Source organism: Crinia signifera, chromosome 19 (assembly GCF_055691185.1).
Source record: "Crinia signifera chromosome 19, ASM5569118v1, whole genome shotgun sequence".
Lineage (NCBI taxonomy): Eukaryota > Metazoa > Chordata > Amphibia > Anura > Myobatrachidae > Crinia > Crinia signifera.
The window spans coordinates 103,489,819-103,512,350 of NC_139226.1; the positions used below are offsets into that span (position 1 = coordinate 103,489,819).

The window sequence follows — 22,532 nt, forward strand, 5'->3', positions numbered from 1 at the left end:
GGCCTCCGTGTTTTCGTAGTCTCGTCAGTCTCTTATATGCTATGCGGGGGGGGGGGGGGTTTCTTCCAAATATATTTCAAGATTATAGAGTGGATTTGGTTAATGATTTTCTGTGGGACTAAGTACGGTATTGCTCGAAAGAGGTACATCAGTCTCGGCAATATTGACATTTTAAAACATAGGTTTTACTTTTAAATAAAGTTAAGTTGGTGTTACAGTGAAAAAGTTGACACGTCGACTTCTGTGAATTGAGTGTCCTGCTTTTTAAAGTTTACAAAAACACTTACTGAATGGGTGTAGATGGTTATAAAATAACTACCTTGACATATGTAAGCAGGTCTTAGAATGAATCTTACCTAAAATTAAAACAACCTTTACATTGTAGAGAAGTGTAGAAAGAAATGCTTCCAATGTGTTTGAGGGCTGTGTGTGGCTTGCAGGTAGTGAAATCATGGTTTTCACTTAATAGGCTGCAGCATTGCTTATTACATTCAGGTGTAGTAATCAGCGTTAATTAGCAGACCCAGGCGTCCGCTCTCATGCGGTATCTCTAGGGGTGGTCTGGAGCTATCTTTGGAGTCCGCCTGTTTTTGGCCAAAATGCACGATGTGTTCGCCGATCGAGCGGTTGTAGCACCGTACATTTTTGGTGCACACCCCCATGTATGCCCATGTTTACGCCCAGTTTTCCTCATTATTCCGGCCGCTCCCCTAAAAACGCCCCCATGCCGCCCACAATGACTTTCAGGTACTCTTGCGGACAGGTTTTTTCGCACGGAGAGACCCGTCCGTGAGCGGTGTGAGGTCGCCGCACCTGCACATTGCGAAAGCTACGCATGCGCAGTTGAAAAAAACCCAGATCCGCCCGTATACGGTTCCACCGTATTGAGCAGAATAAGGCCCTAAAGGACAGCAATGAACTCAGGTGTGGTGTTCCTTTGCCTTCGGTTTCCCAGATCGTCGATCTTTTTTGCAGATCATTAATTAAGGCAAATTGAACCTTGGTGTTTTTTACATTTCTAAGTGAAATTTCCCAAAAATGGCTTCGATGTGCACACCACCAGGTCCAGAGGTACCTTGTTGCCAAATTTGGCGGCTCTGAGTGCCACGGTGTGCCCGCAATGCAACAAACACACACACACACACGCACACACACTCTTCAGCTTATTATATAGATTATTTCACATGCTTATTTGTAAGTTTTAGCTGATCTGATTCTTATTCTCTCCAAGCAGAATTTATAATGTTGATGATGGCTTTTATGCCAGTAATTACACCATAGCACACCTCCCAAATTTGCATCCAGGTAGAGAAGGACATCAGGGGGCGTGGCCCAGGAGCGCCCCCATTTTCCACCGCTGTAGGGGCATGGCTAGCAGCTCTGTAAACTGCTGGCCAGCTCCCAGCCCCTCTACTTGCTTGAATAGATGCTGTGCACATTGCACAATGTCTATTCACCGGGTGACGGGGGCTCTCAACTGCCAACCCCCCCCCCCCCCCTGCCGCGGGACACTGCCGGCCCCGGGTGGGAAGGACATTCCTGCAAAAAAACAGGAAGCTTGGGAGGTATGGAATATGACTTCTGGATTCAGGTGCTTGTGGATTTCACCTTACAACAGATCATATATTGTCTTTGTTGCAGAATTTCAGCCATCCATGGTATCCAACAGGGCACACCCTGAGCAGTGTTCTGCAGTTCCAGGTTACCCCCCTAGATGTGTGTCCCAGCCAAACTGCATATGTATCCGCAGATGAAATTCTACCCCTACCCAAAATTCCACATTCCAGTGAAAGCGTGGGAAGACAATAATTCTGATACACCTGAAAAGCAGGTATATGGAAGGGCTCATGAAGAGGGAAGACATCAACAGCAATAGAAATAGCGAAGCAACATCAAAGAAAAAGGAGAACTCACGAAGAAATAAACCAAGTAGAAAATAGCCGTGAACAGCAGCTCTGAGTAGAATGATGTTCCAATTTGAGCAGGGTTGGACTGGCCCACAAGGGAATAGCGGGAAACCCCTGATGGGCCCCAATTCCTGGGGGCCCTCCTTCAGGGATCAGGCTCCAAACTGTGCACTTGAATTATAAATATTTTACTTCACTGCTTTGTTGTTATTAATCTGCTACACTATCATACACGCACTAGCAATATCATCTATATTGTCTAGTATCCGTGTGTCACTGAAACACTGCCATCTGTTGGCAGCAAGTGAAACTACATCTAGCTTTCTAAACAATTGCTTTGAGCGGGCTTACTGCACTAACAGCTAGGCAAACCAATTTGGTAGCTGGTCACATCCCCACTGGAGACTGGCCATCCCCCTAAATGAGGGCCCCTACTGCTGCACTCATCCGGTGGGCCCTTCATGCCCCCGCCTGACTTGCATTTGGGGCTGTTTAAGAGAGAAGAGGGTCTGTGTGCAGCCTCCATGCAGCCCACCTGCTCTCTGACAGTGCAGTAGATTTCGGCTTTGACTGGTGTTTAGGTCTCCAGAAACATGGAGGACATTTTATTAAGATGGGAGTTCTATTTCACATGGGATGTTGCTATGGGCAACCAATCAGAATCTAGTTCTTATTTATTTAGCAGCTTCCAGAAGAAAATAGACAGTATCTAATTGGTTGCCCCTAGCAACATCCCAGGTGAAATAGAACTCCCATCTTAGTAAATTTCCGCCATGATCTCTAGGAAAAATGCCATTTTCCCACTAATTTCTATCTTCAGCGCCAGCCGACGGAAAACTCTGGAGAGAAGAGTAGAACTACGCTGGTGAAGTGGGCACATAACTGCACCCATTATAAATAAGCCAATGGTTCCCATCCCACTTGATGACACTTCTGAGTCTGAGAGCTCGGAGGAGGAGACACCTCAGATCTGTTAGTGACTTTGTTATAGTTAACTGTGAAACTAATAATACCAACACTTTGGCGTGGTTGAGAACCTTGATGGCAATACACAAAGTTTTTTAGAAGAATGAGCGATGGCAAAGAGAAACCCACAAGAATGGAGGAAGGGAAAGAGGAAGGGAAAGAGGAAGTAACACTTCATATTTTCAAAGCCCATTGGCAGAGATGCATTCTAATCCTTTTGATTGACAGGAGACATCCTGACATAAAGGCAGAAGTTTTTTTTAATCCTTCTGTCTTTTTTGTCACCTAAGGGACACCATAAATAAAAAATAACTCATCCCAATCTTATTTTATTTTTGAACACGTCTTTTGAGTGCCGGTATTATGTTAATTGAACCAATGCCTATTAATCTCTAAGCAAGGTTTTTTTTTATTGATTCTCCACTTTTATATATGATATAGAACCTGTGGACACTTTGAATACTTTTGGAAATGCTTAGAATTGTTCCCTGGGGCGAAGAAACACATCAACAGTGTAATAAGATCTACCCTCACTACATCCTGTAATGTGTTTCTGCACTGATTCTGCAGACATTCACATGAGCTCTGTATCTACAGCAGAAAAAGACGTTTCATGTAATTTCATCTACATATTTAATTGGCTGAGCATTTTTTGTAGCAAATATGGTATACTATGCGCTCTCCTTCTGACAGACTTAAGCCTGTGTGCAGACTTCTGCACACAGGCTTAAGTCTGTCAGAAGGAGAGCGCATAGTATACCATATTTGCTATTATTCCTCTGTGGGTCTTGACAACCCATTACTGTGCAGCCCCTTCGCTCAACAGGTAACTGAGCGCTGGCAAAACCCCCCTTTGAGCATTTTTTGTGATGAAAACTACTTTGCAATGACAACACCTATTTTGATAGTTCAGGTGTGATCCGATTAGATATGGGCGGGTTTCTTTTCCTAGAGAACCGAACCACGCCCCGAATTTACCTGATCCGAGGCCAGCTCGACGAGGGTTTGAGCTTTCGCAACAATTTCTGGATCCAGAATAAGGCCGAACATCATCATCCCGCTGTAGGGTTCTCGTGAAACCAGGACCCTATATAAGTCCCGGTGATTGGTACCATCTTTATTCCGGCTGTGGATTTCAGCAAGCACAGATGTGGGGGAAAGGGGATACCTATGAGGAAAAACTATGGGGGACTACTATAAACCTGGGGGACTACTATGGGGCACTAATAAGGGGGCTGATAAGGGGGACTACTATGCTGTCTTCTGCAGTTTGGGGTTGCTAAGCGGATGCTACGTGGTACTATTATGGGACACTACCAAGGGGGCTGCTTTGGAGGACTACTAAGGGGGCAACATTATTTAAAAAAATTAAACTATTACATAGTAGCATAGTAATGTAGTACCCGGGAGTGATTAGGGTCTTTTGCTCCAGGGGATTGGAAGGTAATAAATTAATTCGAATTTGGGAAAATAAATGCAGTTGAACAAGAATGATTTTTTTTTAACTTTTTAACAATAAGCGATACTACGGCCTCTGGCGGACACATTACTGTGCCCACAAGGTCAATGGTATAGGATACAGGAATAAACAGGGAACACTCAACTTGTCGTACATCAGCTAGTAACAATACTCACTGCAAGACCAGTAACTCTAAATCAGAATCTGAACATACCTTTACAATCCCCACGAACCCTTGTGTGGGATTTACTAACAATATAAGTGCAGTTACTGCGCTATCTATAACATATCAATACTGGTTCTAACAGACTTCACTATACTATAACGTGAGGTTAACTGGCACAGGTACCCAATTATTGTCCAGGACCCGAGTTTAGGACCAGGCCTGTGCAGGGGACAAATGTACAACTTCCCGGGGCACGTGCCTCCAATGGACAACTCGGCCTTCCTACGGATCAATAGCCTGAGTCAGCAGGGATTAGGCCTTCCTACGAATCAATAGCCGGAGTCAGCAGGAATTAGGCCTTCCTACGGATCAATAGCCTGAGTTAGTAGGAATTAGGCCTTCCTACGGATCAATAGCCTAAGTTAGTAGGAATTACAGGTAGGCCTTTGTACGGATCAATAGCCTGAGGTAGCAGGAATTAGGCCTTCCTACGGATCAATAGCCTGAGTAACCGGTTGGGGCTGACCAGGGCAGGGTTCTCACTCCAAGGGCGGTGGGCTACTGGGACCTAGTCTGGCCTGGGTTACGTGACGTTGTCTGTATTGCTGGGCAGGAAGGGGGCCCTCTGTTCGGTATCAATGGGAAGTTAGGTGTTCCTTTGTTGCCGTGGGGCCGAGGGGAGGAGTCACTACTGGCTGCCTTACAAGTACTGGGCTGCACTGGGCACAAGGGGGCCACTCTTCATGGTACAGGGAGGCCTCCTCAGTCTCAGCCGACTGCCTCTGGACACTGGTCCCCTGTTTGAGATGAGAGGGGTAGTCCCTCTATAACAAGGGTGTCAAACTCAAATTCATCGGGGGCCGCATCAGCAGTTTGGTCACCCTCAAAGGGCCGGTTGTATCTGTAGGTCCCCCTGTATAATTATAATGCCATGACACCACAGGCTGCTCCCCCTGTATAATATAAAATGAATGCCATGACACCACAGGCTGCTCCCCCTGTATAATAATAATGCCATGACTCCACAGACTGCTCCCCCTGTATAATATAATAAAAGTAATGCCATGACACATAAATGATTATACAGGAGGAGCAGCCTGTGGTGTCATGGCATTATTATTATTATACACAGGGACACCTCAGGAAACAGCAGATATATATATTTTTTTTTATTGTGAGTGTGATCCTCATCCTCACTTACTGTTTCTCCGTCTGTCCTGCAGCTGCTGAGGCTTCCAGCTTTTCTTCACTGCTTGCTGCGGCCACACTGTCCCCGACTCCCGGTCCAGCTTCCCTTCCTGCTCCTACTTCTCTACAGACGCATGGGCGGGCGGCGTCATCGTCATGATGTCCCCACCCAGTGTCTGTCACTGCCGGGCATCAGAGGGAACAGGCGGCCGGGCCCTCCTCCGCGTAGCCGTGGAGGCCGGCGGCCATGTTTCTGTAGCCGCATACATATGTGCCTACAGGAACATGGCCGCCGACAGTGGAGGAACAGGTAAGGCGGCCGCGGACGTGGACGCGGCCCGCAGCACTCCTGTTTTAGACACACTGACCCTGCGTGCTATCTCCTCGCGCGGGCCACATGACGAGGTCTGGCGGGCCGGATTTGGCCCGCGGGCCTTGTGTTTGACACCCGTGCTCTATAACTTGCCCTGCTGCTGCTGGACCTCACTAAAATTCACGGGAATCAAAAGAGGACTGCATGCATACACACTCGTGGCCACCAGGGCCAGACTCACGGTTTTGTCGCTGTACCAGGGGGAGGAGCAGGCTCCTCTGACCTCTCTCTCTCCCTATCCGTTCCAACTCTGCGTAGCGTCTCTCCCTCCAGCTGCCGGCGTCTCCGTCTTCCTCCTGTCAATCACCGCCAGGGTTACTGAACACCCGTTATTTCCCAAGGGTTGTATTTATCAAAGCTCAGAGAGACATATAATTGTGAACGAAAAGTATTACCCAATCAGCTTCTGCCTTAAATTTTACCCACTGTTTTTAAAAATGTTTTTGAAAATGACAGTTAAGGTCCATGGATAACGATCATGGAGAAAATCGCTGGTCTGAAAAATGCTCAGAGCAACACACACACAATTTTTTCACAATTTTACCCAGGGTGGACGGCTATCCATAGCTGGATGCTATGAAAAGCCGTCCACCCTGACACTCATCTGCTGGTGATACCAGCAGATGAGCGGCCGGGCAGCGATGAGCACGAATCACGTTCACCGCACATCTCTGCCTCATACACACTGGGCAGCTCCCAGCTTGAAAGCCGATCAAACGAGGAAATTGAGCGGTTTTCAGCTAAAAATCAACCAGTGTGTATGGGGCTTTAGGAGGTGATTGGTTGGTATTTTAACTTGTAAACCCTGTTTGCAGTTGTTTATATTTTTGCTTTTCACAACTAATTACTGTGTTTATATGGCTTGCCTTTAGGTAGAGTGTTGAACGCAATTAAGTCAAAATCCAAATTGCCATTTTATTTAGGACACTAACAGATTACAATATACTTAATCAGCAGGTTGAACAGCCAGAAAATAATTGTCCGCAACTTCCAGCCCAGGCACGTCGCAGCCAGTGAGAAAATAATAAAAAAAAAAAAAGTTTTTTTTTCTTTCTGTAAAAGAGGGCAGGGCAGGAATGTTCTCAAAGCTTCCTGGGTGTGGATCAGGTTGTGTAACCTTAGCTGTCTCATCTCCTCTTCATATCTTCTTCACCTTCAGGTGAATCAGGTTTCTTCAGAGCAGGCGTGAGTCAGAGTTAGGTTAGTTATTTATCAGAGTACTTTCGTTGTCCGCCCTCTGATCTTAGCATCTCAAGTCAACAGATTTGCCGCACAGAGAATCTATAGCATTAAGACAGCAAGTCAAGTAGACAATGGAAGGGCAGGACACCAAGACAGCCAATGGCTCGCATTGTGAAGATGCTAACGACACTCAACACAAGGATTCTGCAAACTCAAGTATGGAGGAGAATCAAGAGGTACTAAATAGCCCTGGCCCAGACCATGGAGGTGTGAAGACAACAGTAATAAACCCTAGCCCTGGAACAGGGGGTAACAAAATTGGCAGGCTGGGGCTTTTTAGTGCATCTGATATGAAGGCAGCTGGAAGTCCTACTAGAAGTTTTCCTATGGACAATTCAGAAGCTCGGAGGTCAATACGTGTAAGCACTGGATCTACCATAGATTCTGATGATGTTCTCTGCGATTCGTGCATTGATGGCAAGAAGAAAGCTGTTAAGTCCTGCTTGGTATGCCAGACTTCCTTCTGTGAACCCCACTTGAAGCCCCATCTTGAGGGAGCTGCCTTTCGAGACCATAAACTGCTGGATCCTATAAGAGACTTTGAAGCCAGAAAATGCCCACTCCACAGCAAAACCATGGAGCTGTTTTGCCAGTCTGACCAAACATGCATCTGCTACCTGTGCATGTTCCAAGAGCATAAGAACCACAATACAGTGACGGTGGAGGCTGAGAAATATGTGAAGGAGGTAAGTGGCTAATCCTTGAGGCAATTATTTGCTTGAGCTTAAGAGGGACTAACAAAGTATTGTCATATATAATAATTATTGACCATGCAAAAGCCAAATGTACTGGGCCATTTAATATGTTGGCACAATATAAGTGTGACTAAAAATAAACATTATCATAACTTAATAGGGTGCATATATATATATATATATATATATAAATAATTATATTAGCAGTAAAGTCTATGGGGTATGGGTCATAGGGTCGACAGTACTAAGGTCAACATGCACTGGGTCGACCACTGAATGTCAACATGAGCCAAGGTCAACACGAGCCAAGGTCGACACATGGGAAGATCGACATGGGCTAGACCAACAGTCAAAAGGTCGACATGGTTTTTTTTAGCCAAATGTCGACACAGTCAACATGGACACCATATCGGTACACCACATCCCCTCACATGGCTTGCTACGCTCAGCACACTATTTTATTCTCGCACCATGCCCTAGTGGATTGTAGGGCATGACATACAGCCTATTGGCTCATGTCGGCTTACCCCCCCCATGTTGACCTTTTGACTGTCGACATAGCCCATGTCGACCCAATGCTTGAGTCAACCTAATGTCATGTCGACCTAAGCATGTGTCGACCATCCCATGTGTCGACCTTGGCTCATTTCAACCTTCAGTGGTTGATCCAATGCCTTAGTGCTGTCTACTGGTATACTACCATTTACCAGTTTATGCTAGGCTAATGACTAAAACAATTCTTCATTTACATATTGCTTTTGTTATATAGACTGGGCCAGGGAAGAAACAAATAGAGATCTAATTAGTTTGACAAGATAAGAGATGACACAATACAGGAAGATTAGTTTTCAGAACGTATCTGCTTCTAGATAATTATTATTGTTTTATAATTCACATTGGTCATAGTTAGCATTACTGCCACACAACGCCGAGGTACTCAATTCTTCCCAAGGTTCTCCACACCTGTGTAGAGTTGTTATGTTCTCATCAGATTTTTGTGGGTTTCTCCTGCATGCTCCAGTTTTCTCCTACAATCCAAGAACATTAAATGTAGTCTTAACGAAAATCATTAATTCAAATGTATTTGTGTGCACTTGAATATTCAAAATCTGAAATCAGTAAATAAGTTAATGATTATGCAATGATGTGATCTTGCCATTATCTGGAACATTCCAAAGAGCACTGATAACCACTGACAGTACACCTACAAACGTCCAATACAGAGCATAAGTACAGTACTTAATCTTTTTATTGACATTGTAGATTTTTTTTTTTCTACAAGCTGTGCCTACCATGCAGAAAATATATGAAAAACCTCATTAAATAGTTTTATGTGAGATTCTTATTATATTTATAGCTTCCTTTTTAGGTAATTCAGTAGAAAATCCCCGTATTCCCTTCCCTTAAGCACTTTAAGTGCCATCTTTGTGAGAGATGTGCAAAATATTCGCAAAAAAATGCCAGCATCGCTCAAATTTGTTATATAAATTCAAATAAAAAAATGTTGCGTAAAAAAGATTATATTTCCTATATAAGGTAAACACTACATGTCATTCTAATGAATAAAAGTATGCTTGGCAAGTTTCACACCTATTTTGATAAATTCACTTGGCACTAAAAGGGTTAAGGGTATTATTTTAAGTGTCCATACAAATATTGATGTAATGTGAATCCTCTAAAACTAGCTGGCATTTTATACAATTCTTAATTAATTAAATATTTTAATACAAATGAACAGTATAAAGTATACATTGATCTTACATTTGTACAATTTTGGGCTCTTGCTGATATCAGAATAGAAAATATTGACAACCCCTGAACCGGTAGTTAGGATGCCGCCAGTTACAAAACCCTTCTGAACACCTCTGTAAATTATAGTAGCACTGGATGGTAATATTTAGTGACTTACGATCACTGTAAAGTTCTACTGGGGAATGCTGAGTTTGGAAGTAGTTAAATGACGGAAGACTATGCTATGGACCTGTCTGAACAGAACGCAGACTGAGGGCGTCTCCTATATTGTGACATTTCATGAATGCCTCTGTATATTAAATAAAATCTATGGCTGCGTTACAGCCCCACCCTGGGTGTGTCTGAGCATTATGCAGACAAGGCACTTGCCTGCAGCCTAATACTGTGTGTTACGCACACTGAAATCATCAGCACCCCACCTGAGGACTTGATAATTGACATCTTGTATCTGCAACCGCTAAGGTCGATTCCCTGTGCTTTCTTTCCATAATGGCCTTCAGGCTTTATAACCAGATGAATCCGATATAAATTGACACACATAAGAACATCAGTCAGGGTCAATTTGCGAAGGCCCAGGGATTTTTATGTCCCCCTGCTGAAGACAGAAACAGCCCTGTAGCTAATGGAAGAGGAAGTTGCATGGTATCCGGTCTCTGGATCGAAAATGTCTACGTCAAAATGGTCGACATACCCTAGGTTGACATTGACAGAAGGTCCACACAAGCAAAAGGTCGACATTGGCATGGTCGACACTGAAAAGGTTGACACGCGGTTTTAAAGTTTTTTTTGTTTAGAGCGACTTGGTTCATAATTTACCATCCAAGTGCTTATTTGGTGTCCATGTTGTCCAATGCCGACACTGAAACCCCCGGAAAAAACCTTAAGTCGACCTTTTCAGTGTCGACCCTGCCAATATGAACCTGCATGTGCCTGTAACATAAGACCAGACACAGCAATTCATACAATACTTTATATTGTATCAAATGAATAGCTCATATACATACAGGGCATGTTCACATGCTTCTTAAGCTCAGCCATTATCATTGTGTCTTACTATAGTAAAACAAGTTCTACTACATCTGTGTAATTACAGTGTATTGTACATAAAGGTTATTTTCTCCTCGTTCTGATCTTCTAAATGAAGGTGTGTGGTGAATGTGCTTAACAAAACACCCAGGATGGGTTGTGCATAGCAACCTGGCAATAACTCTGCCAGAGGGCTGCCCTCTGTTCCATTTAAGCACATCCTGGCACTTTGTGTGGTGACTACACAATGCGACCCGCCACAATCCCATACCAGGAAGTGAGGTTGCCGTGCACACTGTGTTGCATGGCAACCAACCATCTCACTGACCTGACGGGCAGATCACAGAGAGTGCTAAATTCAGTGTTATAAAATCTAGGGAGGGTTTTATCAAATCATAGAGAGGGATAAAGTGGCGTAGTTGCCCATACTGCACCTACCAATCAGTTTCTGTTATTGTTTAGGCCAGGCCAGGGTTGCCTACCCTCCCGGATTGGCTGGGAGGGTCCCGGAAATCAGGTCCCCCCAGAAAGGTGGGCAATCCTCCCGGATTCTGCCTCACCCTCCCGATCTCCCCAGCAGTTGCCCGGCCGCATAGTTGAATAACCGCGTTCTGCGGCTAATCGCCGGGAGGGGCGGGGCTAAATATGCAAATAGTGCCATTTAGCCCCACTCCTCCGTGAGGCCTCGCAAATCGGGGGGGGGGGGGATTTTCAGTGCTGGGGGTGGGGCTTGATGACGTCTACATCAGGCCCCTGCCCCCACAGGTGATGCTGACAGTCTCCTCTCCGGGCTTCTCCCGGAGAGGAGGATTTAAAAGTAGTCAAGTATGGGCCAGGCATGGCTAAACTATGGCCCCTCCAGCTGTTTTGAAACTACAAGTCCCATCATGCCTTGCCACAGTTTTGCTATTAGGGAATGCTAAAACTATGTCAAGGCATGCTGGGATGTTGAGTTTCACAGTTAGAGGGCCACATTTTGGACATTTGGCCTGGTTTGGGCTGTGCTAGACAAATATAGTGCTGACTGGTTGGTTGCTATAAGCAATGTCTACACTTTATCTCTCTCCAAAATTTGATAAACCTCCCCCTCAATAAATCACATGAAATAATTTCCACTAGCAGATCCACCTCTTACATAAATATATATGTTAATGATATTGGGCCAGATGCACTAAGCTTTAAAAGTAAAAAAAATGGAGAGTGATAAACAGCCAGCCAATCAGCTCCTACCTGCTATGTCACAAACTGTGTTTGAAAAACGTCAGGTAGTATCTGATTGGTTGGTTGTTTATCACTCTCCATTTTACCACTTTTTGAAGCTTAGTGCATCTGGCCCATTTACCATCAAATTCCGCTCCTACTCCCAAAAGTCAATGACATGATATTTATAGAATATATTTTTAGGAAAGCCCTGTACTCACCTTGGCATCAGTGTCCTGAAATTTCTATACTAAAGTACTAAGAGGCCAGTTCAGGATCACTCGCAGTGATCTGAATTCAGCTCCTGCCCCAATGGTCGGGGGTTTACGCATGTGCAAATGCCGACCGCGAATGGCAGCGGTGAGTTACACGTTCGCCGGTCCATTAGCAGCGGGGAGGGAGGGCTGGGGGCGGTGATGATGCTGGACCATATGGGCATCCATGGGTACACTGAATGAGGGCCTAAATGTATAAATGGGCCCCAGTAAAAGTAAAGGCTGAAGTGTTCTCTCCACCCATATTCTCCCTCTATGGCAGGATATCTAACCATGGTCCGTGTCGGATTGCTAGGTGCGTCCGCAGAAACTGCGATTGCAAAGCTGGTTTTGCAATTCATAAATGACCTCCTTTGTCCGTTCTATTCTGAGGATGATAATTACGGAGGAATATTCTTGGAATGACTTTTGTGCAGGGTTGATGGGAAATGAATAATTTGTTATAACAGAGAAAGTTACAGGGTCAGTGGTAACAAACGCAAACAAACACATGTGACATAATATATGCTGGGTCATACTGAAATGTTCTGCAGATTCCAAGCAGGGAGAAATAGACCAGAAATTGACAATTATTTATAGAGATAATATAAATATAAAGATAATACATTTATTTACAGCAGATAAGATGATCAAACTCAATATGCAATGACAACCCACAATGTAATGTAAGCCAGATGAAGGGGGTTATTCTGGTTGATTTGCTCAGACGCGAATTGGCACCCTTGCGAGTCACCCTATGGGCACAACTACCTGCCGTCGCCCCACGCCCCCCCAGCCGCAGCCTTGGATGAGAGCTCCCGGTGAACAGTCTGTTTGCCATAGCCGTGCGCACCCGGCGTATGCACATGTGCAGAAATGCGGCTGCACATACGCCAAACAGCGGTCCCGGTGCGGATGACCGCTGGCTGGGAACGGACCAGAATAAGGTCCTAAGCAGCCAGCCACTCAGCTCCTAACTGTCATGTTACAGTCTGGGTTTGAAAAATGACAGGAAGGAGCTGAACCCTAAGAGACATATGCATCAATGCTAGGAGAAAGATAAAGTGGAGAGAGATAAAGTATATTTTATAACTATATTACAATTTTCACTTACGTGTACTGTATGCTAGAGGCGGGGCAGGTATTAATGGTTAATTGCTGTGGTGGCTCCCGAGTAGGGGCTGCAGCACAAACCACAATTCAAATAGGGGAGCCACACCAACTGCCAGTGAGTCAGTTTGGAATGACAGTTGGTGGCAGTTGCTGTGCCTTCCCTGTTTGAATTTTGAACTGCGCTGATTCATCCCCCCCCCCGGTCTCAGTAGGGCCTGAGTATTCTATTGCTCAGACCGTACTGTACTTGCATGAACCTACGCTTTGCTGTGGAGTCTTCGCACTAGAGCGATCAGACTCAACATTGTAGGTACAGATCGCTGGAAAAATGCCAGCTGCTCCATTTTCCCCGTGATTTCTGCTCCTGCTGCTGCTGCGGGAGTCCGGAGAATAAGTATTACCAAAATGTGTACAGTATGCGTGGTGTGGGCCCCCATGGGACTCGTTTGCACCGCGTCATTACATACCTTCCAACATGGCCCATTCCATTAGGTACAAAATGCTCTGTTCCTGGACTTCCCTGCCATTTGCAGCTACAGAGGTGGGGCTCCAGCACAGTCCAAAATTCAAAGAGGGGGAGCCACATCAACTGCCAGTGAGTCCAGGACAGTGATGTTTGGGGTGGCTCCCCTTTTTGAATATTGGACTGTGCTCAGGGCCGGTGTAAGGCTTCACAGCAACCTAGGCAAAACTTCAACTTACTGCACCCAAACCTTACTGCCTAAAGCTGCCTAGTGGTAGAGCCGACCCTGACTGTGCTGCAGCCCCACCTCTGCAACTGCCACTGGCAAGGAAGTCCAGAAACAGATCATTTGTACCTAATGGAATGGGTCATGTTGGAGGGTATGCCATTATAGAGACGCCACTGTCACAGAGGGCACACGGTCCCACGTTCACCCTGTGTTTTAAAACTTTTTAAACCTCCCATGGTTTATCGTGCTATAAGGAACACAGGAGATCTGTATAGATGGTAATGAAGCGTTACTGATCCGTCATATTTGGCGTGGCAATAGGGAATCCCCTAGCATAGCAAACAAGTGACGCCTTTAAGAGATGGTTGTCATCTGATACTAGTTACTAGGTGTCATATTCTTATTCTTTCACTAAGGAATGCAGATTAAGCCAGAATAACATAGTAACAATTTCTTGAGTAACAGATGACTAAAACATATGGGGAAGATGCATTAAATTATGGGGGAAATTTACTAAATTGGGTATTCCACTTCACATGTGATGTTGCTATGGGCAACCAATTAGATCCTGTCTAGCAACATCACATGTGAAGTAGAATACACATCTTAGTGAATTTCCCCCAATGTATCTATTGTAGCACATTTTTTTCAATTACATTTTGGGCAACTACTCCAGTCTATAACTCTTCAAAGTTTGGATACATTCCTCACTTTGAGGCAAGCATGTCATGTCCAAACTATGGCCCTCCAGCTGTTGTGAAACTACACATCTCAGGGGGTATGGAGACGGAGTGCCTTGCCCCAAGTGATGAAGATCCTTGTTTCAGCCCCGCCCATAGGTTTCTGGAAGCGGGCGCTGTGTATGTGCAGTTAGTCTGACCGTGCATGTGCAGCTCCCCCTGGCAGCCGGCAGAGCACATTGCAAGGACGGGCTTTGGAGCCCCTGTCTCTGTGGGTGCACAATAATATAGCCTGCCATATTGCAATGCGATCCTGGGCGGTAAGACCACGATCAGATCACAATGAATATGCGATCTGTGATAAATTGTCTTTATCTCTCTCCAACATTTTGTTACATCTCCACCACAGACAGTAAGATTGCAGTGATCTCTTGCCAAGCTTTGATAAATGTTCCCCTTCATTTATGTCTCATATCTCTCCAGGTAGGTATAGACTCTTGACGCTACTGACCTTAGTAGGTGCCCTTTAACAGAGGAGGAGGCCCATGTGCAGCCTCCTCCACACAGGCCCCTCCTCTCTGCCCGGAGCAGCTCCCGCCCACCACCTAGCTCTGTAGAGTTTGAGCACTACAGCACTCAGACTCTACTGCACATGCGCAAGCCGCCGGAAAAATGACATGGCGGCGATTTTTCCAGCGAACTCCAGAGGGTATTAAAGAATGGGTGCAGTGTTTGCGATGTGGGCCCCCCTGGGACTCACGGACCCGTGTGCATCGTGCATATTTCACCCATTAAAAATACACCACTGTACCTTACAGATTTAAACTGCACCTGGCATTTATATCGCCAATCGCCGCCTGCACTCCCACTCTGCCCTTCTCCCTGAAGCGGAGACGGGCAGGGTAGCCGCTCCCCGACGACTTGCTGACAGGGACGCACGAGTGAGTGAGCGCTTGTGCATCCTTGTCAGCAAGGCGTCGGCTGCTCCATCTGTAGCACTTTACTGTTTGCATAGTTACATAAAAGAGTGCAATGAATATTGTACATTTCTACTGGTTAATAGATCTCTTCTTAATTAGTTGAGTTTCACACATTAACTAACTAAATCTAGTTCCTGTCTCTTAGCTTGTAAAATATATTTATGTTCTGCCTGTGCTCTGTGTTCTAGCTTAATATCTTACCATTCGGATCACATTAGACGCTACAGTATATACGTTTCTCTGTACAATCTCTCTCAGCAGTGGCATTAATGAGTAACAGGATGTAACTTATCCCTAGATTTACTACTTATCCTTGCCAGGCCCTTCAGACCAATTCTGCATGCAAATGATGATGCTGTAGGCTAATAATGATAACAATTAAGGGTAGAGTAATGCTTTTGGGTGGAACTGAGAGCAGGCAATGCTTATCATTTACTTAATGGTGAGAAATATTTCATAAATATCTGGATCAAATCAAATATGCTAAATAGGACAGTGCAATAAGGCTGAGGATGCGAGTGTAATGTTAGGTTAAATGCTGAACGGGTTACTAAACCTACAACCTGACAATTGATTAATTAATAAGGGCGTGATACATAACTCATCACATTTTGAATGCAATACATCCTGCAACTGATCGCACGCAAGGTGTAAGGACTTCTACCCGCCCACTCCGCTCCACAGATGCACATCACCTCTCCTGCCAACTGGTTACTTCCTCCATTTGCCGCCTCCACGATTCTGTCCGTTGTGCTCGGTATCTCTGGAATTTTCAACCCCTCCCTATCAGACTCGCCATCTCCCTACAAAACTTTAAAGTATTGGCCAGTTGGATTGACTATAAAAATTAAAATCATAGTTTTTGAAATTATTTTTGTCCCCTTCCCCGTGTATGACCCTAGCAGCCTGCAGTGTCTGCATGCCTGTAACTCGTAGGGCAAGATGTACTAAGCCTTGAAAAGTGATAAAAATTAAGTGTGATAAACCACCAACCAATGAGCCCCTACCTGTCATTTTTCAAACACATCAAGTGACATGGTAAGAAGGAGCTGATTGGCTGGTACTTTATCTCCGTCCAACATATATCTCTCCAAGGGGCATATGCATACCTCCCAACTCTCTGTGCACATGTTACATCAGCCCCACCTGCAGTGCACATGGTTTTGTCCATTAGAGGGAGATTGTGCCTTTCAGAGTGAATCAGAATAACCCCCTTTGTCTTGTCCAGGGTCAGGACTCTAGTGCGCTCCTGAAAATGTTGTGTTGCCTTGGGAAAAGGGTGCGCGGCTTCACGGTAATGTTCACCACAGGAATTTCTTCGATCATGAAGCCACTCCCCCATTTTGTCACTATTGTGGGCATGTTCTGCACTTTGACTGCTGCTGGCCATGCACCTTGTCCCTCAGCTTCTATTCCCTGCACTGACAGGGGTAACTCCCAGCTCCCCCCTCACTTCAGGACACTACTGACTCTTGGTGAGATGCGGGACAGTCCCAAAAAACGGGTCTGTCCTAAAAAATCGGGACAGTTGGGAGGTATGCATATGTACCGTAATAGGGTCCACACTCTCTCATACTTTTTTAAAGTGGCAATCATTTTCAAGGCAAAACCAACCCAATGTTGCCCGATTGCCGCTTTAACAAAATATGTCAGATCGGCCGGCATCCTACACCTCTATTATATATTACATCTGCCCAAAATGGCTTAGTACATAGACCCCTATATTAGGAATATACTTATGGAGTGTACGCTTGTGAGCAGAGCCCTCTCAACTACCTGTTAGCCAGTCTTGTTTTATTACAGTTTTTTTCCTTAGTATAAAGAGCATCCTAGAAAATGATAGACACAATCTGATTGGTTGTTATGGGTAACATAATCTTTTTTCATTTTTAGAAACTTTAGTAGAGTATATGTACCCCAGCAATGCTGGGAGAACAGGCAGCTTCCAACTGCCAAAAATACGTGGTTGTCCACGTTGGCTTGTCAACTGCTCCTGTTTGCATTATTTAGTGATCCTTGGAGCCCCAGCCCTCTCCTCCCTGGGAGCAACTGTCTTGTTCAGGGAATCATAATAACTCAGTTTGTAATCCTAGATTATAAAACTTGCTCATCTTCCCCACTGGATAATGTGTATCGCATGCCTAAGCTGCCTCACCGCCACACCTCCTAATAGATGCATAGGAAAGCAGACATGTATTCCCGTATTGAACACTACCATATATGGTGATGGACTAGTCCATTTATGATCGTCCTTCTTGTGTGATGCATTTTTGAAAGTTCAAACATTTATATTACAACTTGCGTAAAATGCTGGTTGTAATGTAAAGAATTTAACACACATACCACTGTAACTAACTACAATATAAAACTGTGCCCTTTCCTGTCTGTGTCATACGTGTCTTAGTCATTATTGAAATGAGCTGTTCCGTGGTGCGTTACCTTATCTGACAGTGCTCCAGGGGTACGGATTCTCTGCAATCACTGCATGTACTTGGTGAGATCACAGGATGTTCCTTAGAAGGCTGGTGAGGGTGTTCCTGCCAGTACATGGGTTATGGGCACTCTCGTTAATACTAATAAATATTTATAGCTGACAAAACAATCACCACTGTTTGTTCATGCTGATGTGTTCATAGGAGACTATAGAAGAAATGACATCACTGTGTATCACAGAGTAAATATAGACCTATGATTGGTTATGTCATCACTCTCTACAGATATCTGCATAACGTGTAGTTGCCTTTAGGTGCTAGACAGTGGCGGATCTTGTGAGTGGTTGGCACACGTGTAAAACATAACTTGGGCCCCCCTCATCCACTCCATCCCAGGTTCAATATGTGCCACTCAGCAGTGGGTGAAAGCAATGTGCCCCACAAACCAACATTTTTAAAACATTAATTCTCAGTAATGTGCAAGTATATTGGACACAAATCCTCTTTATAGCACATTCATGCACTTAACTTTACTTAACTTTTATTCAGTTACAATACCCTTTACTAAATAACACATTTCAATGTAGTGCCATACCCAGGATTCAAGCCTATAACCTGTTGCATTCCAGTTAAACACCCTATTCATTGAGCTATTTGATCTTGCATAAAATATATTTCTAACTCTATGAAGCTACTTGTAACGTGTCAAAAAAATTATCAGCATTGTAATTGCGCAGATCTATGAAGTGTGCAGGCACACATCAAATCCAATGCAGCCGCACACTACATAGATCTACTCAGCTGATTAAAACAGATAATTGACTAGTGCTGCCAACATCCTTTAGGGCTGTGGCAGACTCTGCACCACCCTAGATATGAGGCATATCTGATAACTAGGCTAACAGGCATTAATTTACTAAAAGGGGAGTTCTATTAAAGATTGGATGTTGCCCCTAGATCAGATTGTACTTCCTATTTATGATTGGTTCCCATAGCAACATTCTATCTTCAATTGAACTCCAATCTTAACCCCACAGTATCTGATGACTAGTATGGAGACTGGGTGTATACACGGTGAGAATTTGGCAGGAGCTTTTGACTAGATATTCAAAATCTCCTAGAAGGTTAGCCAAAATCTCCCTATTTTTCTCCTGCTTAGTCAATATTGTCTAGCATAGATTGCTTAGCATAGATTGACTGTGCAGGCAAGGCAATTTTGACTAGATCATAGACTATCAGTCAGAATCTCCAGTGCATCTAGCCAAAATCTCTCTCAAAATTGCTTAGTCAAAATTGTCTATTAGCCAAAATCTTACCTTGTGTACACCAAAGCACTGTACACACAGTGGCTAATGGCCAATTTTGAATAATCAATTTTGACTAGATGCACAAGAGATTTTGACTAAGAGATTTTGACTAAGTAATGATAGTCTCTGATCTAGTCAAAATTGCTTGCCTGCATAAGCAATCTATGCTAGTCAATATTGACTAAGCAGGAGAAACTGGGAGATTTTGGCTAACGTTCTAGGAGATTTTGACAAATCTCACCGTGTGTACAGCCCTTGAGACTTGATAGTTAGTGGAAATAAGTTGAGTCATCTCTGCTGAGTAGACATAGCTAATGACTGGTACTGTATAGATAGACTACGCCATGTCTGATGACTAATATATCAATTATGAGCTGTATCTTTTGAGTTGGTAATAAAAAATTCAGGCCTCAAATGCCACTCAGGCGTCAAATGTCACCAAATGCTTTAGGTGTCATAATGAGCATGTGGATGATTAATTTGCAGGAGAATACAGTTTGCTGCTTGTCATTGGGTTCCACCTTGTAACCTCATCATCCAATTCTAAAATCTTTTTGTGACAACAGTTGGTGCTGCTGCTATGATACAACAGAGTTTTTGTATTACATTGTCTAAATAAATACTGTAATTTATATAAAAATATTCAATGATACATTTTCAGCCAGATACCTCAAATATTTTTTTAATTGTAGATCCTGCCGTGAAGAGGCTTGTGTGTGTGTATATATATATATATATATATATATATATATATATATATATATATATATATATATATATATATATATATATATATATAAAGCTTGATCATAATAATTCATGGCTATTTCTTCTTTGCTTTCTCCATTAAAGACAGAACTGTCAGAAATCCAAGAACAGCTTCATCTCCAACTGCTTGATGTGGATGATGAAGTGGAGAGATGGCACAAAGAAAAAGACCGCATTAGGGTAAGGAAAAAAAACATATTCTTTTCAAGCTTTTGATTTTTTTTCCCTTTTCTTATATTTTATACGGCTGTCAGATTAAAAGCACGGCTGCGTTACCAGCTGTTTCAGTACAAAAGTTAGTGTTATCTAGATTATTATTTCTCTTATATCAGACACATCGAAGATGATGACCGAGGGTGGTAATACCGTTTCATACTGTAGGTTTAAGAAACTTATAGAGCATAGGAGGTTACATCATGCAGGCGGACCACAGTGTTTCTATAGGAATCCAACCCCTTGAAGCACATAGCTGGATGCAAATTCCTGGGTTACAGAATGCTATAGCTGAAGCAAATGTTACTTGGGTTGGTGCAGTACAACTAGTCCTAACCAGTGTTCATCACTAGTTATAACAGCGGAACCTGTTTATTTATTGTAAGAATAGTTATGACCAGCTGCAGTGGTGGAACTGCAGCACAGTTCAAAATTCAAATAGGGGAGCCACACCCACTGCCACCAACTGCCACTGGCATAGGGCATCTTGTGCGAATGCGCACACCAAATGCAACTACACTATGAAGTATAGCCTATACAAACTATAAAATGGTGCAAACTTCAGCAGAGGTGGGAGCACGATGATGGAAATGTGGCACCTTGCCCCTCAACTCCCTCATTGGTGAGGGCTGCCACCTTTGGGTCCTCTCCGGGAGGGAGCTTAAATAAAGTTAGCAAGTATTAGTAAGGGGGTATTATACATATGGCCCATGAAGAATGTAGTTAGCCTTAAGGTGTGTACACACAATGCAATTTGGGCTATCGATTATGACTATATAGTCAAATTTGCTGGCATGTTTGTGCAAAATCGCACCATGTGTGTCTGCATCCGATCACGGTTCGATCACGACGAGAGAGAAGAGATTGATAAACCAATCAGCTCTTATTATTTTTCGGGTGTGGTAAGACGTTCAGACTGTTGGGATTCCAACGGTTATTAATCCAACATTGGATTTCCAACTGCCGGGACTCCAGAGGGCGAGCGCTATGAAGCCCCTTGTTGGCTCGGGGGGCTTGTTGCACTCTCCACAGATATTTCGACTGTCGGCATTTAACAGTCGGGATTCTGATGTCAGACTAATGACCGTTGGAAACCCAGTCTGTAACATGATCAGATCTGATTGGCTGGTCCTTCTCCAAGGCTTAGTACACATCTATCCATCTCTCTGATATTTGATAAATCTCCTCCACAGCAGTGAATAGCTGTATCCACATGAGTAGGAAGCAGGTTCTCTTACAGTACAGGATACTATATATCAGATTTATGTGTTTGTATGTGACAAAGGTATGAAGCAAGTCCTCATGTCCAGTCAGGCGTCTCACTTCCTGCACACACATAGCAGATAACTCACATTGTCATGTCGTGCTGCAGGCTCACACCTGTCCGGGGTAATTGCCATGTACTATTATTTTGTATCAATCATGAAGAAATGTTTTGTGCCTGAAATGAAACCAAGGAGAGTTGCTTTGTAGTCAGAACTTGCTACATAAATGATGAATAACAGCACATTGTAATAATGCCTAAAATGACTCCTTACATAAAATATGGTTTTTCCACCCAGTCACAGATGGACAATGGGAGAAATAAATACGTAGCTGCTCTTTGTGACAATGGTTCAGATGGTCCTTGTGCCTATTGACAGGATGAAGTGCCATTGTACACGCACATTGAAGCTAGAAAAAAAGTGGGGTATTGTGACAGTTGGTAGCATCGCCAGGTCATCTCCCAAGTTTTATAATGAGCCCATTAGGCTATGCTAAGGGTGCGGCTTGCTGGAAGGGGTGTGGTTTTATGGGAAAGGGGAATGGCCTTGTGGCCTGATCAAAATTTAAATAGGGGAATCACATCAACTGTCAGTGAGTTAGTTTGCAATGGCAGGTGGAGGCAGTTTGTGCAATTCATGACCCCCATAGACAGTGGCCTAACAATAGCCCTGCAGACCACGGAGAGGCGCTGAGTAAGTGTGGGCCCCAGGGGGTCTGTTGGGCTATTGATGCACTGCACTGTTGCCGGGGCCGGGACCAACCGCTCCACCGCCCGCCGCCACTGCACCGGGACCCGCAGATCTACATGTCTGCCCCCTTACAGCAGACACTTTTTGGGGATACTAGAGGAGAC

The 22,532-nt window shown here is 44.2% G+C and overlaps 1 protein-coding gene across 1 annotated transcript in view; it reads left to right on the forward strand.

Moving 5' to 3' along the window:
* The first annotated feature begins 7,196 nt into the window (after positions 1-7,196).
* TRIM29 (tripartite motif containing 29) overlaps positions 7,197-22,532 on the forward strand; it is a 55,581-nt gene continuing 40,245 nt past the window's right edge. Inside the window, exons 1-2 of the mRNA XM_083161884.1 lie at positions 7,197-7,987; positions 20,285-20,380. Of these exons, the coding sequence (XP_083018010.1) occupies positions 7,373-7,987; positions 20,285-20,380 (711 nt within the window). The 5' untranslated portion in view covers positions 7,197-7,372. The remainder of the gene's footprint in view (positions 7,988-20,284; positions 20,381-22,532) is intronic.